The sequence below is a fragment of the Bombus affinis genome, chromosome 2 (assembly GCF_024516045.1).
Source record: "Bombus affinis isolate iyBomAffi1 chromosome 2, iyBomAffi1.2, whole genome shotgun sequence".
In the NCBI taxonomy this organism is placed as follows: Eukaryota; Metazoa; Arthropoda; class Insecta; order Hymenoptera; family Apidae; genus Bombus; species Bombus affinis.
In genome coordinates, this window is record NC_066345.1 from 13,934,956 (window position 1) to 13,952,444 (window position 17,489).

The following is a 17,489-nucleotide window of genomic DNA, read 5'->3' on the forward strand; positions in this document are numbered from 1 at the left end:
TTAGTTGCAAGAAATTTATTCTAGTACCAATGTTTCATTTCATAATACAAAAATTTAAAAAACAAACACATTAAAATCTTTTCATTGAACTAAATGAAATAGTTTGACACAAATGGCTTTTTAAAATGAATACATTATCATCTTTGTTCTCTTTTACCATTTTCAAAAAAAAAAGAAAAATGATATTTAAATTTAATCCTCTACAAAAACGCAGATTTTTTTTTGTATTTTAGTTTTATTGTATATTATATATAATTTAGGTACCAAATTAAATTGAATTTGTAGCAAACATACAGTGTTTAGACTTGTAATCATGCATAAACATTGCATCGCATGCTAGTCTTTGAAAAACCGTATAAGAAATCTGTCTGTTACAATTCAATATATTATAATTAAATATACATCATTTCTGCCATGTGCGACATCTTCTTTGGAATATGAACAAACTCCTCGAAGTAGCTGGCAAGCTCGTCAATAGTGACATCGCATGAAGGTGGAGATATTCGTGCTTGTACTGAACATGTATTTGAACTTGAAGGTTGACCAGTTGAGCCAGCAGCTTCTGATTGACTATTATTATTATTATTATTATCGTTAATATTATTATTATTGTTATTGCCTCCACCTGGCCCAGGCCCTCTTTTTAAGCTTGGCATTGTATTACTACGTGCACGTTGGAAACTACTAGCTTGATAATTATCTTGAATGCTGGTATCGTCTTTAGCTTGTCTAGAGTCTTCGCTAATATTTAGTGTTTTAAAGTCCTTTGTGACCGTACCATGGCCAAAAATCTTTGAGTTCTTACCAGAAATATTAAATTTACATGTTTCTTTAATCAATGTATTTGCTAGATTATCACTAAGACAATTAGTGCCAGTATCGTTTAATTTTAATACAGCCTCTTTGATTATTGAGTTTTTCTTATTTTTATCAAGTACTCTTTCATTTTTTGATGGTTTAAAATTCGTTGTGCTTTTAACGCCTCTGGGACTGTTTGTGGTTAACGTTGGCTTGACAGGTATCAATCGTCTTCGAAATAAATGACTGCAATCAGAACTGATGATTTTACTTGTTGTTCTAAACGGATTTGACGACTTCACTTTGTCAGTAGGTGTAATACTGAAACAATAGAAAGCAGTGTTGATAATTAACATCACGAGGAATAAAAATAATTATTAGGAACGCATAATCCTTTCAACATTCGTATATCGTAAATAAAATTCAATAAAATCTTGTTAAGAAAGAGATTTGAAAACATTACAAAAACATTAACTATATGATGATTTAAAATCATCTCGCGATGATTCATCATTCTTGCCACGTAACCTTGAATCGGATATTGGTAAACGTTTAATACTCGGTCGCTTATGCAATAGCATCCAACTATGTGAATTCATGTCGAAGCCACGATAAAATGGGGCACTAATTGAATGAAATTATGTTTAAGATTTAATAAATCCACGTTATCACATTTTGACGAACATCAATCATTGCACTTCACTTGTTCTATTTTCGTTTCCTTTATCGTATTAACGCGTAAATTATCCAGGAGCAATATTTCATAAATGTAGATGACTCTGTGTGGGGGCCCTTTAACTTGCTCGAAATAAGTGTAAACATTTGCTTACGGATCGTAGTTGATGTTATTATTTCGCAGCATCGAGTACAAGAAGTAACGATCATTAAAATGCGTGTTCACGAGCGCTTGCATCATTAATAAATCAAATTAACAAGATGCACGCATACGACGGGTAAACAAGAAATTGTCGCGTAACTCTTGAAACGAGGTAAGGTTTCAACCGAAGACCTTGACCGCGCGTTGAAAATGGATTGAGTCGCAAAACCGCAACGAACCGATACATCGAACGAGCGCACACGATAGAATTCAGAATGTTCGAGGCACTGGAATAGGACAGTTGCGAGGAGCAGGCGCTTTAAATGAACTTTCTGGCGGTAAATGCTTACTGAGGACAGCTCGATGAGAGACGATCAATTTCGAGCTTTTCTAAACTCGCCGGCAGTACTTCGTCAGCCATGGTAACAATTTTGCACGGTTCTGTGCTCAGCGTTTGCGGGAACATGGCATCATGCCGAACCACTGTTGGCAAACAAACGTTGACAGCGCGTCAGAAAATTCCAGAATGAAGAATACGATGTTTCGTGAAATAGGTTAGAACGATGATGATAGGCTGAATTCCACAGTCACGACATTCACTAGCGTTTTCTTTCTTTTATATTCAACGAATATGTTTGGTTATGTTTTCACCTCTACACCATCTCGTTTTCGTTTCCATTGAACTCACTCATCGGATATCGCTTGTAGACGCGATTTCGCGATCAATTAATCATCGACAGCACGTAAATAAACAGACTTTTGCGCGCAACTGCCATTCTACTGCTGCTCAATAGCGGAAGAAACGATTCCAGATGGCGTTCCAACTGTATTCTCGTTACGCGCCCAACGCCATTTAAACTTTCGAAACTTACGTCCATGTTTGAATCAGACATTCGAGATAAAGATTATATTTAACGCATCGTCTAATTGGTTGTCGAAATGAGTGGTTGGTGAGTAATTATGAGATTAATAATTTATTAATTCTGTGATTTATAAATATTAAGATAACACTACGATATTTTGATACATTTAATTGCATATGAAATATCGCTTCTTTGAAACCTAATATCATCTATTAAATTTTGTTCCATCCGCCATATTTATAATTAAAAATTTAAAAAAATGTCATTATTATCATTAATGTCACAATAAATGATTAAATTACTCGTATGATTTTCTTAGACATATGAGTCTGAATTTTGAAAAAATTATGATGAAAGTTACTGGAAATATATATATATGTAAGGATATACATAAATATGGATATGACAGGTTAAAGTAACAACACCATTTCACATATAGAACTTTTTATTTCTGATACTGATACTCTTACATCGCTAGGAAAGTGCATTGATTCACGTCGATACTACTTTGATTAAATGTGTGATGTTTGAAAGAATTTGAAAGATACTAACTTCTTATTAGTTAAATAAAATTTTATTAATATACGTATTAATTTAATAATACATTCAATTTCATAATATTAACACTAGAACTAGTCAAACTAACTTTCAGATTTTTCAATATCTTTGATAATATGAACGTTTACTTTTATACAATAGATATACGCATTTTAATTTTATCTAACTATCAATATTATATTTAGACAACTATACATGAAAAGTCAATAGATCTAATGTTTATAACATTTAGTATTTTATGCTCCCTGTTAAACATGAGTTTTATATCAATGTACTAGTTATTACTGAAATGCAAATGTATCGTGTTTGCTCGAATTCGATTGGGATTTGACCCTTCGGAAGCTACATTGATCAACTCTACAAATTAAAAAGCTCAGAAAAGTGACGATATTTCAAATGCTGTTTATTGAATTTATCTTAAAATTTATGATTACTTATATCATTTTCATCCTATTTATTTTTTATTATTTTAAATCATTTTATATTATTAACCGTGTACTTAGATAATGAAATTAAGAAATTAATAGAAAATGGAGTTGATCAGTTTATATCTTGAGAGGCCTATTTATAAGTACAAATACAATATTCTGGTAATGTAACAAATAGAATATAGCCGAATCGCGTGCGGTTCTCCTTTGACAGATCTCTTGCATTGCGTTTATGGCCGCTGCATAAGTTGCCAAGATTTAAGTAGAACGAAAATACAGGTCGTAATATCGATCAAACGTATCTTTGCGCCATTAAAAGGATGTCGTGATTTCCGTGGAAGTTTGAAAAGCCTCCTGGGGATCGATCTAAGCCTCGGTTGGAACACAATATCGTGAAATGTGATAGGTTTAATCTGTTCTCTTGCTTCCAACTCCAAGTCTTCGTACATAGAACGGTCGCGTGTACTCGTGACTCGTTGTGCAAATCTCCAGATAAAATAGAACCAAGAGCAATTTATCGTTGTAATTTATGGAAATATTTCTTATCGTATCCCACGTGCCGCACTTTTTTCTTTTTTTTTTTTTTTTTTTTTGTTTTCACGCGGAATTTTAAACAGTGTTAAAATAGTTCCACACCGGTACGATATTTTCATGTTTCCCACATGTATTTGTGTTTGTATTTTTTATTTTTCTACTTCTGCCAGTGCGGGTGTAAAAATATAGTTTATTTGTCGAAGGATAGTATATCAGGACAGATTTATGGAACCAAGTAGAACAGTTGAAACTTTTGTAAGAATTTTATTGAATCGTATACATAGCTGCTTCTTACGTATGAGCGATGGATATGATTATCTTGTTTGACTATGAGGCTTGATTAAAACATGAAACATACGTTAGAGAGCCGTGAAATTAAAGTATAACATTATTATGTGATACAAGCGTAAACATTTTCACCGTATGTATGCCAATAAACAACGTCATGAACATATAGTAACGAATCCGTTAAGATATTTAGTGTATTTTAATATTAGAATCATTTGAATATCATGTAAATTCGGCAAAGTGAAAAATAAGTTCTTATTGATATATTTGACTGAAAATATTATTGAAACTTCTAAAAATTCACCACTGCCAATTTATAAACTTTCGATGTAATATTATGAATTAGTCACTTTGTTTACCCCAGCAGTTTTAGCATGTATAAGAAAATGATAAATATATCAACTGGTGAAAGTTATTTTATCGGAGATCTCGATTTTCAATATAACAACCGATGAATAAGCGAACGAGGCTTACAAGACCTGACACACTCTACGAGGCGCTTTATTTTAGCATATGAGCGAAATATTTACGAATTCCTCGTGCCGAAAAGCACTCAAGAGCCACGGGATTCGTCAGATTGAAACAACAGAAGCTATCGTTGAATCCATTCAACCATATTCTCATATATCTCTGTTCGTTCAGTTTGTTCGTCCGTCCTTAGAAACTGGAGCGCCGTTTTTCTTCTTCAGATTAAGTAATCCTCTTTCGTAATGCTGAAAAAGCAGAAAGGAATTAAGGAAAATGATACAATTTTACGTGCATAGACACACAAACAAAACCACGTACGAATTTCACAATTACGTAAGAATTAATAGAATTTGAAGAAGAAGTTACGTTAAACGTTAAATAAGAGAAGAACCTACCTAAGATTAAGAAAATAAATTATAGAAACCCTAGGAATCTTAAGAATCTTCGAAATAGAAAGATAGAAATATTATCTTTGTAAAATAAGCGTACCTAAGTACACAATCACACTAATCACATTTTCCCAAACACAGACTTCCTTTTATCCATTTCAATCATCTTCGTTCATTCTTCCAAGTTACCTATTTCCAAAAAAAAAAAAAAAAAAAAAAAAAGGAAAAAATGAAACCACCGAAAGATATTAATTTTACCAATTAAAAAGCTTGGTAAGATCGTTCGAAGGCGTATCCTGTTCTCCGTATCGTCTCGTTTTCTTGCTTAAGAGACCAGAAACGCGGGTTGGTACGATGCCAAACGGTGGCCACACGTACATATACACGGTACACTACACCCACGTCTCGCGACCGCGTTCACTTCCTGCGGATTTGCACACGGGTTAGAAAAGACCGTGGCGTGGCACTGTGGCACGCGGTGAGCGCGTTCTCCACGTCGGTAAATTTATATTTCAAGATCGCCTACCGAATGATCTTTACGATCGCTGGAACGTTTGCCTGACAATAACGGTTCACGACTCGAGGCAATTACTGACAGATCCAGCTCGATGCCTCGCTATCGCAATGAAATGGCGCGCGTTGGTTTCAAAGCGCGAGCGAGCGCACGAACGTCAGTTTGACACCGGCTTGATACATTGTACGCGGCCAGTGTCGTTTCCACTTGTCGTCGACATCTGTTTCCGTCGAGTATTTATAAAGTGATCGAACGTAGCGGAACTTGATTCCCCATATGTCGTTCGACCAAAAATTCGCCGAAGGTATTTTGCCAACTATCGTATAGTTTCGTTTTTGATAATTGAGCAATAGTAAATGGAATGATAGTAAAAATGATGTAAGTAACAGAAGGATAAAAAAGGATTTTCTTAGAAGATCGGGAAAGTTTTGAAATAAATTTACGGCTATAAGAGAGAATTTTGTGCAGTATCTGTGGAGCAATAGATTTTTAAATCGTTTGTTCTTATGTTTATATAAGAGATGTGGATTCTTAAAATGAAACTTGCTTTATATTTAGAAGACGGTGGAAAACAATATTTATATTTACATTGTATTCTACCATCTTCTATATATATGTATCCCAGGCTATATATTCCATAGAAAAACATAAGATAGGTTGTGTTTAAGAATTCCTAATTTATGTAGTATTTTGCTTCTGAGTTTGTAGGATAGTTTGTTATCTACACGATATATAGATTTTCTCCTTGATGTGTCTAATTTGTGTCGACTACTTCTATTTTCAAAGTGAAATCAAGAAAGGAATTGGTATTATTAACAATTGATATGATCATTCTCGAGTTCTAATTATTTGAAGTAATATGAAGATTGATCAGTTTTTCTGGTTCTGATAGATTCACTTGCGCTAGTAGGTCTCAAGATAATATTAAATATCTCAATTTATTATTTTTCATCTCTATTCCAAAATTATGAAACATACGAGATACCTCGAAATACGTTTACATACATCGTATTAATATCTATAAGTCTATCGATTATCACATCGAAAGACAAATGTAGAAATTCTAAAACGAGTCGTTTTTCCTTATTACGTATTCTCTTCTGACCCAGATACGTAAAATGCTCAACGCTTAATTCGACATATAGATAGCAGTATCAATATACAATTATGAAACTCGTGATTTTCTAGAATCTAGAACATAAATTAAGATTAAAACGCCTATTTACTTTGTCTATTAAGTTACAAAATCCTGTTCATTTCATGCATCATTCTTCCACCTATCGTATTGTATTCGTACTATATTGGAATTTCGTAAAATTGGAATAGAAAACTTCATGGAAATAGATACAACATTAGGATAAAACAAGGGAAAGTTCAACATTGATCAATTGCCAGTAGATAATTTTCTTATCTTCATCTGGTACACGAAAACCAACGATTGTATTATTTGTGGGATTACATTGTATGCAAGTATCTAATATTACCGATCGAGTAGACGAGATGGGGCTAATGGTGGTCGATAGAGTGAGTTTAGGTAATTTCTAAGTTCGTTAAGCGATTATGTTAGGTTATAACTAGTGTGTGGCTTTCGTGGTACCCATTTGTCGAACCTTCTCTTCCAACAAATATTTTTATCTTCTTTAGATTTATTTTACACATTGTCTTAAAATCAGAGATATTTTTTTTCATATATAATTACTCTCATTATCTTGTGCATTTTATATGTTACACAGATTTCATATATTTTCAAATTTTTCACAAGGTTATATATATTTACAGTTAGGAAACTAAAGATATTTCTGGTGGGAGGAGCTGCTGCAAGAAGAGCAGTCATATTTTAGTAACATTAAATATGTCAAGTGACTGTCATAATCTCTCTTTTAAACCAACAACATTGTAAGAAGACACCTATATGTCAAAATGCTTGAAGAAAAGGTTGGTCGATAATGCCAGAATATCGAGCCAAATTCCACTTTTAACAATTCTCTGATAATTTTCATTGGTCGAACCGTGAATGTTATGTGATACATGCCAATGATTAATCCATTTCTTCGCCTTCTAATAATCCAATCAGCTTAATGGCGCGTTTCCATCGCGCGAATGCGCTCCCACCTAGAAAACGAAAGAGACTGGCCACCACGCGATGGCGACAACCGCGGCCAAAGGCATCACATGATATTTATGAGAGCCCTTATGCTGGAACGTGTCGCGTGACTTCAGTGGGGGTGTTGGAACACGGGGAGACGCCGCCGCGACCAGGACGGAAATAGCTGGTCGCAAGGATTTCTCGGTGAAACGACACGCACTTTCGACACATTCTCCAGACTGCTTCCGCATAATTTGCTGGAACTCCTCTAAAAGCATTTCGTTTATATATTCTTGTGAAACTCTTGAAACTCGTGTTGACATCTGGTTTGGATAGATATATTGTATTCTCGTTTTAGTATGTTTCTTCTTTTTTAAAAACGAAAAATGTATTAATCTTTCCTAGATTATTTAGCAGCCATAAACATTTGTCTCTTGGTTTCCTGTGTATCGAATATTAATTGTATCTTGTTGTATGTTTCTTTTTTTGAACAAGTATTTTTATTTCTTTCACAGATTATTTTATACGTCGCTTTTTCTTCCTCCTTCTGCTGCGTTCAACCTTCGTCTTAATATTTTCTTCTGTCTGAATAGGGAATTTTCTTTAATTTTAGTTCATCGTATGAAGTTGAAACGCACGTGTATGATCTGATGGTACGAGTTTCTTTTCAACGTTGAAAGTTCGAAAAATACTCCACGCTCGTTGTATATTTTCCGAACCGAGATTAGCAGTTGTTGCACACTGCGAATATAAACGTTTATACGGATAACGTATCTCGTCCAGGCGCCACGTGTTTTGCACAAAAATACCTCTTAAAATTCGCAATCCGCAGAAATATGTTATAAACAACGGCCACTTTGCCGCGTCTAACACTGACACGAAATCGTTCATAAATTCAACGCTAATGAACAGATGTATCCCTTCATCTATTAGCTTATTAACTGTTAGAACCGTTAAAAAGTAAATAAGAAGATATTATAATTGTAAATTAAAAAAATAATGTTTTCTAATTGTAATTCAATTGAAATTCTAATTAAAAGAAATTATCTTACGAAACCGATTTTCTCTTAAAATAACAATCATCATCTCATAGTATAGTAATCACTAAAGTAGTAAATATCTCGAATAATATTAACTGTCATATCATATCGAAGTAATGACTTTTCAAACTCGCGTTTAGTCGCACATGATAGAAAATTTTGCTTAAGAAGGGAAAACAAAAAAGTACACTTTTCTCAGCCGTCTCTACGCGAATTTATATTCGCCACAAATGAAATAAGTAGAATATGTACGGTGCTTGTTAGCCACATCGAGGAATCGCTTTTAACACGAACATCAATTGCAAAGGGGCTTACATCGTTTTTGTTAGCGGATTCGCCTTTTATCTCATAAATCTCGTAACTTATCCTCTTTACTTTGCTCCTTCTCGCCATTTTTCCGATGCTTCAGTTTCCGACACAATCAGATCGCGGTACATTCCGATTTCTGCGTAACACATTCCTTAGGTTGTTACACCAATGAACATCGTATGTTACAGGCAAAATGATAGAGAAAGTAATCGCACGTTCTCTTTTTAACGCGTTGGTTTCGTTTCGAAGAAATTTAGGATGCAATTTAACAAATTTTCTTTCTGTAAAAACAGAGTATTTATATATCAAAATTTGAGCAAAATTTAGTAGGAAAAAGTGTTGCGAATATCGAACAAAGTCTTCGATATTTCCATTCGCGTAAATTCGTTTGAACTATCATCTCGAAAATGTCGGCTGTATTAAATCTGAGGAATAAATTTCTCAAGGCTAGGCAAAGATTATTATTTTTTATCTTTCCCACGCACGAAAGGATTCTAAACGTTTAAGAATGTCCATTGGCAATTGTATTCATTCCGATAATTTGGAAGCACATTTAAATTAGGGAAATACTCAATGTATATGTAAATATGTACGTGAGTATTATTTTGAAATAAAAGCAAGTTAAAACACAAAATAGAAAGTTAAGGTTGAGAATTCGATGGAAAGTAATAAGAAGTAAAATGTTTGAAGGAAAATTAAGAAAGGAATCACGTAAGGAGGGGGCGTTTGAGATACGAAACACACTGAAAAGGTAGGATATCCGATCTACACAATGTTCCAAGCATTGTCCACGCGCGGTGGAACATGTTGCGGCAAGCCTATTTTTGTGGAACAAGAATCTGTGCTTAACGCTTTGCGAAATAGCCCGAAGGAATTACTCAAACAAACGATTCATTTGTCTGGAAACAAAGCGTAGGTTCGGGCTGCTTAGACGGTAGAAAGCAAGGGTTTCGTGTTTGCATCGCGTTTAAACGCGAGCCGAGTGAAAAATGGGAATTGGCGAACGAACAAATTAAGCTTTCGCCTCGAGTCGAGAGTTAAAAATGAAGCAACGTCGATGTTCTTCGATTTGTTTCGATGTTGAAAGGAAATATATTTGTTACGTATCGAAAGCGAAAGAAAATTTCTGGTTTTTCGGATCTGTATCGAATTGACGAAGAAATTAAGATTACAGAAGAGAGATACTACAAGTACAATTTCGTTGATTTTCTAATTTTGATGTTTAAGTGCGTGTACTTCAACGTAATATAGGAAAAATAGCGACAACTTATTTGATCCAAAGATGTACGTTATTTTCCATTACACATTTTCCCTATTTTTATAGTTGACAATTTTCAAATTTACGAACGCTACCGATCAATGCTAATTTTGCTAAATTGTCTTTTTATTCGATCTTGGAATAAAACATGTATTTTCATATTGTTCATAATTTTAAAGATGTTCCTTTTTGATCGTAAAGTAACATTAATCTCAAAAATTCGCTAGACTGTATCTATCATATCTCTTCTTTGTGACCTTCATCTATGTCATGTCGCAAAAAGAAAAAGGATGGTTAAAACGCAAGGATCTAAATAAAGTTAGACGATCATCACCGATCACATTGTTTTATTCGAGAAAACGGCCAGAAAATTACTTGATCGTTACGTGGAAGCTGGGAAAAATAAAAAATTATCTCGACCTCTGGTCGAATTCTTTCGCGAGTCTTCTTTTATTCGCGTTCAAGGAATCGGATAACGCGACTTGATAATAATTGAAACTGATGAGGGGAACATGGTGGTCGCAGCAGTTGGTCGCAATCCAAGATCCTTCTGCAAGAAATTTGCCTGCTGTTTGCAAGTAAATTAATAAATGGCGCACTGTTTATATTTCTATATTTACGCACGTTACAATGGTAGCTAATTTAGGATTATTTTGTTCGCGAGATAATTTACACGAAGATACATTTCATCAAACTGAATTCCAATTGTAAGTTATTTGTTAAAATGCTAACAATTTTTCAACAGAGAAATTACGAAATTTACGAAAGAGTTGGAACATAGTTTTAGAAAATAAATAGGAAATAATAATTTTCATTTCTTCGTTAATAAACGCGATAAATTTTACTTCTCAATGTGATAAAATTATATACATGCAATTATACGTAACTACGATATTATTCGTAGAATGTCTCGAAGATTATCATGATTTGACATGAGCTTAAAAATAAAAGATTAGGAAATGAAAATCAAAAGCTAGGGATTAGGAAGTAGAATCTAGAAATTTTAGAAACTCCAAAAATCGGCTTCAAAGTCACGGAAAACTCGGAAATTCTAAATATCGTCGAACTACACATATGTCGGATATCACGAGTCGTTCGAGATATCGATCGTCATCTCATACATTATGATTTACAATGGGACCGGAAATCTTTATGTTTCCTATAATATTCGCGACCATGAAGAAGAAAGGGAAAAGATAGACGTGCTTACAAAGGGCAGTTCGAGCGTGTAAATCATCCTCGTAACACCAAATGGGTGGAAAGAAGATGGGTAGGGCAAAGCTCGGCAATTTATCGCGTCAACGCATATGATAGACTAATGTTTGTCTGTCCAACGGACCAAAGGACAAACGACATTTAAGATCCGTAAATCAACTTGTTAGCTATATAGGTGCTTTAATTTACGAGTTACTAGACAGCGATTAAAAACTTCCATTGACGAAGCAATATCGTTGATAATGAGACGTGTTGCGTGTGAGGCATTTGCGATTTAAAGCCAAGGAACCACAAGCTTTTTAGTCTTTACAAGATAGAGGAGAATGTGATTTACGATAGTATGTATAGTTGCACCGTGGTTAGGATCGATTTACTACCTTTTTTCGAATTAGTCGAACATTTGTTTCAATTTACGATTGTAGAACTAGTTTATTGTTGTTTATTGATAATTGAAGTTTTCAACATTTTCTTGAATTGTATTAATCTATTCTTTAAAATATAAAGTTGAGGGGAATGATGATGTTTTATGCGCTTTAAAACGCTCGTTTTGGATCTTGCAATTATTTATGCATGTTGTCGTAAAGAATTAATTTGTAGAAGCAAGCAGTTTTGTTTTTTTACACATTGCATAGCAATTATGTACGTAAATAATGAGGGTGTAAGATTTGTAAAAAGATTTGACACGATTAGTTTGACTTATAAAGAGTTCGATTAACTTTAGGATTTGTGCGTGTTCTGATATTAAAAAATTGGAACTGGATATTGTAAAAACCAAATGTATTAGGTTGTCCCAAAAGTTGCTTTCGTTTTATAAGGAAGTAGTAGATGCACACTTGTTTTATGTTATTTTATTGAATTATGTTTGATCCATTTTATTCTATTACTACGAAATTGATCATACATAAGTCCATAAAATAATATAAAATAAAAAATGTTGTTCATCTATTATTTCACTTATGAAACGAAAGAAACTTTTGGGACAACTTAATAGTATAGTAGCTCATCTACCTTGATGGGAAAAGAATGAGAAAAGGTACACCATATAATCACCAAGGCTGCAACACTGAACTATGTACGTTACTCCTCGAAACTCACGCTACAAAAATTTCATTTTCGCCAAATGAATTTAAAAATACACATGAAATTATCAGTCTAACTGTACTTAAGAATACACACGAGCTTGTCGTAAACTCATTGCAAACGCAACTGAGTGAAAATCACGAAAGAAATCCAACGTTTTCCGATAATACTTCGTAACTCTAGTGAGTTATGGGTCAATTTAACACACGATGAAGGGACATTTTCGCGATTTAGAGACTTTGTGGGGTCGGCTGTCGCGTGTGCACCATGACTCATACGGAAAAAGGAGCGAATGGATACAGAAGGAACAGCGACGTAACTATAATAGACGAGCAAAGGGCACAAAGTATGCATGCACTTACGCGTGCTGCCTAATAATGTATATCATTTCTGCACGGTCAAGAGCCACGACAAAGTAAATTACGTTTGCGGAGGTGGAAAGAGATAGAAACGCACAGAGGATGAAAGAGTGGGACTCGTGTTTCTCTAATTGCACGCTCAGAATAATAGATAGCGAGGAGCTTCTACTCGTTGTCGTACTCACAGACGAATATAGACACGCAGGTGTTTAAAGATTCGATTAAATCTCAGACGAGTGGCAAACCTTTTAATAAGTTTTATTAAAACACGTGTTCTTATGTATACTCTTGTATCCATTCTATACACTTTATACTTATTTTCTTTTACCGTATACATTTATTATATTTTCTACTCGAGGTAAAAGAGGAATTGTTTGGTTTTCAGATTCTAGTAAGTGGACCGTGATGTTTGTCACGAATTATAGTTTCGCGTAGTACCGGGGAAAGACAAATATCCGCAGCTGCTCTTATTTGTCAAGGTTTATATATGGGCACGTTGAAAAATGAAAAAAAAAAAAAGATGAAGGAAACGAGCTTCAATTATCACGCAAACCATGAACTCTTGTCCTTTGTTTTCTGTCTTAATGATGGACACACAATGCACGATATGTTGTTGGTAAGGATATCAAATTCAATACGCACTTGTAAATCTAAGTCAATTTCTATAGAAAAATCTCAACTCGTGAAATTTAATGTAATTGGACGTTAATTTTTATTTTTATGCAAATTCCAATACTCCGATAATTTCTTCTGAACTTGATGCAACAAACAGAAAGTTGGGTATTACATAGTAGATCGCCTTTCCGATTAAAGTACAGACCAAATCTACTTGGCCAATTTCTAATTATCCTTGAAAAAAGTACCATTTATATTTCTCAAAATACTTATAAATTAGTCTAACCAACAAAATCTTGTTTAAATTTAACTCTACTTAAAAAGATTCTTCTTTCGTGAATACCTCACGAGATGTCCTGGATATTAAAATTAAACGAAAACTTACTTACGCTACATATATGATGCTTGATTCCATCCCTATTCATAATAATCTTGTAAAACAGTAAAATAATAAATTAATAAGAATTAACGAGAGTCATTGTGCAGGTCAGAGTCAAACGCTGAATGATGAAAACTAGGCGAGTTTCGTTTCTATCGGTCCTTCAACTTCCGAAATGCTGCTCTTGCAATGAAATTTTCTTCTCACGAGGCTCATAAATGTCCGCATACCGTATTCGACATCTTTACGATCTGCTTTATGGACTCAGACTGTGAGACGTTAGACGCCCGTAGACAATAGCGAAAAGGGGTTGAATATAATCGGTCTCTTGGCTGTGAGAATAAAAGAAAGAAATTACAGTTGTAAGTGGAATGAGCGTAACGTCGCGAACAAATGACTTCGAAGCTTCTCTTCGCTGGTCGAATTAGGATCGTAACTAGTCGAATAGAGGTAATCAAATTTTCAACTTTAGATATCTGATCTATTTAAAGAAATAGTAAATTACTTAGGAAGTCGCTTAAAAGATAATTAAAAGAAAATGTTTAATTCATTGTCGATTTGTTTTTGAACAAGTTGTTTCTTTGTTTACGAATAGAAGAAATAACCTTAATTTTAATTAAGAATTTTATAATACACAATGTATATTGCTGATTAGAAATCGATTGACGCAAATAATGTTATTACAAAGCAATATGTTTTGGATCTCTCTAACACCCAAACTAAAATTCAAATCATATAGTCAATCTGAAATTTGATAATACCTTGTGATATTTAATCTGGACTTGCATAATACTCCAGGAACGTTACTAGCTATGAATGTACCGATTAACATAAATTATTCAAAGTACATATAAAGCGTTATTAGAAAAAAATGAATCGCAGCGCCAGCTATTTAATCTGTCCGTTTTTGAACAAATTGTCTTTTTATCTAATGGAAAAATTCTATAAGTCAAGACTCTCATTAGCCAAGAAACGTTACTGCTTGAAAATATAATAATTAACGTAAATTATGAAAGAAATATCATTATATTACATAGAACGAAGAAAAAGCTTCCACTACTATTTCAACATTTATTTACACCCTGCGAGCCCTGAAACGAGTAGTTTAACCGTAACCGTAACCAATGGCGTATCGAAAATCACTTTGACCACCCCATACGAGCAGAGGGATGAAACGTCTAATTTTAGTAGCTGTAAATTGCACATGGCACGCGATTCCATGCCAGAAGGTCCTCATGCCAAACACGTGGCCGTTTAACGATCGCGTTTGCACAATCTTCAAGAATTTCTCGTTGCTTTTTCGAAATTTCAAATAGACCACTCATGTCTTTAACGACATCCGTTCAATTTTCTTTTTCTTTTCTTCCCTGAGTAACTCGATCCTAGCCATTTTAACGACTGTTCTCTACGCGGAAATACAGTGGTAGCGGATAATTTACAACGAAGAGGAATACAAATGGGTAAAGCGAAAGTGAGTGACAAGCAACACAAGAAAGAAGCAAAAGCTTTGCACCAAGCATCGGTCTTTGTCAGACGAGGATCTTGCCCGTCCTTCTCTGCATGGACAGCAAGTAGAATCTGTCCCCGAGATATCCACGAGAACGACAAGCCCAAATCGACAATGTTCGCATAACCGCTGACCTGCAATCATAAAGGAGAATTGTCAGCTTTTTAGGAACAAAGAATTTTCCTAACTTCGAGACGTGTTTCTGGTTCTTCGATATTTCCCTCTTTTTTCGAGGGGGAGATTTTTTATTACGTTGTAACGACATACGATAACAAATTGGTAAAGGAAAAAGGAAACGATAGTAGAACACGAAATCGGTTGTAGGATATAGGTTTCCCTGTTTTAGGTTTATCGATATTTCTTGACAACCTTTTCTTAGACCAATAGCGTTGTTTAATCGTATTTATGGCGTGACGACAAATTAGTAGAACGAAAGGAAAAGTAATGAAGTACTTACAGTATAGTTATAATATATTCGTATATTTTATCTTGGATTACACTTCTTAGATTATTTTCTTGTCGCAATATAAGTTGTTTTTTTCGTTTAACATCGATTAAATTTGATTTTGATTAAAAATAAGTTGTTTTTTCCTTGGTATCTTCCTGCATCTTCTCCTGCTTAATTGTTTTTATGGTTTTAGGGTAAATTGGTAGGGCAAAAGCGAAAACTGTAGGTCATATTTTATTTTATAAATTCTAGAAAGATTTGAAATAATTTGAACAGTTTTCTTACTAGTCTTTGCAAACACAAATAAAATAAATGAAGTAAAAATTGTGAAGGAAAATAAATGATGGAAACTCGATCGATCGGTGGTTACGGGGGAAAGCAGAAATCGCAGAACAAAGTTAAAAAAATTCCGTCCATCACGCGTCGGAACCTGGTTCTCGATTCTGAACGGATAGATGCTTGGAATTTCAACGGTTTCGTGAACGCTGTTCGAGTGTTTGCCTTGCCAATCAAACGTCGACGAATCTACCGAGTGGTTAACTTCTTGTCACGCCCAGCTCATCGTCGCAAGTCGTTCCTAGTAACGGTATAGAATTGTCCCGTGAATTGGTCACGATGTAGCGAAGACAGCTGTGAGAACTTCATTATTTACTGGTTCTACGTGTGTCACTTTTCATAGAGAGCTTCACGCTACCGTGACGAACGCGTTAAAATAGAACTTTCGGAAGTTGTGTGTCAAGTAGGCTATGAATAATCTATGGGATAGATTTTGTACAGTCTCAGAAAGGATCGATACTTTAGTCTCACGATAAGGAACGATTCGATTGCGGTGGGTAAATAATTTTCAGTTATATCGAATTTTGTAGAAAAGTCACCTCCTGCTTTAGGTTCGACCTAATTATTCGTATAAGAAAAACTTTCTTTTGGCAAAAAGTTGATTAATATTGAAAAGCCATGAGGTATAATAAAACGACGAAGAATGCAAGATGAATGATATGGAAAGTGGTTATTTCCTTGTCGTCGAGATTTCTTGCGTTTCTGGTATCAGATGCAAACTACCAAGTCCTTTTCATTCTGTGGAAAAGCATATCTTTTTATTTCACCTTATTAAGAAATCTTCCAAACTTTAGTGATATTAATTATGTATTAAAACGTTGCTATCATGAAAGCATAATACACACAAGTATGTATATATTTTCGACAACTTTTTATACTCTGAAAGAGTATTTTTTTACGCTGTTTTAACCACGCTGTTTCACCCTATTATACAAATCATCAGAAAAGCTAGACAATATTAATTATATCATATTGATTCATTTATAAATCCACATGTTTTAGCACCTCCTATCGTTTTTCATTTTTGTCAACTACATGTACAACAAAAGATGTAAAACATTTCTCTCGCATCATCGTATATTATATACAATGTTATCTACAATATATCAGACTCTACTCTGCAGAAATTAACGCGATCTATAGCATTCCTTGTAAAGATCACAGTCCCATTGGCATCTTACTGTACCGAAGGCTGACATC

The 17,489-nt window shown here is 34.3% G+C and overlaps 1 protein-coding gene and 1 long non-coding RNA gene across 6 annotated transcripts; both read right to left on the reverse strand.

Moving 5' to 3' along the window:
• Positions 1 to 2,424, reverse strand: LOC126928752 (transmembrane protein 184 homolog DDB_G0276041). 4 transcript variants are annotated; one of them, XM_050744448.1, is made up of 2 exons: positions 1,966 to 2,424; positions 1 to 1,119 (listed from the first exon to the last, which is right to left on the reverse strand). In XM_050744448.1, the coding sequence occupies exons 1-2, from the start codon at positions 2,079 to 2,081 to the stop codon at positions 393 to 395; spliced, it is 843 nt and encodes a 280-aa protein (XP_050600405.1). In that variant the 5' UTR covers positions 2,082 to 2,424; the 3' UTR covers positions 1 to 392. The 4 variants fall into 4 exon arrangements, with proteins under 4 accessions (XP_050600405.1, XP_050600407.1, XP_050600408.1 ...); XM_050744450.1 differs by lacking the exon at positions 1,966 to 2,424 and adding an exon at positions 1,629 to 1,938; XM_050744451.1 differs by lacking the exon at positions 1,966 to 2,424 and adding an exon at positions 1,327 to 1,606.
• A 1,822-nt stretch (positions 2,425 to 4,246) lies between these two features.
• Positions 4,247 to 8,470, reverse strand: LOC126928753 (uncharacterized). Of its 2 annotated transcripts, none has more exons than XR_007716934.1 (2): positions 5,402 to 8,470; positions 4,247 to 4,999 (listed from the first exon to the last, which is right to left on the reverse strand). It is a non-coding gene; the product is annotated as an uncharacterized LOC126928753 (long non-coding RNA). The 2 variants fall into 2 exon arrangements; XR_007716935.1 differs by having other exon boundaries at positions 4,247 to 5,332.
• Between the last annotated feature and the right edge of the window lie 9,019 nt (positions 8,471 to 17,489).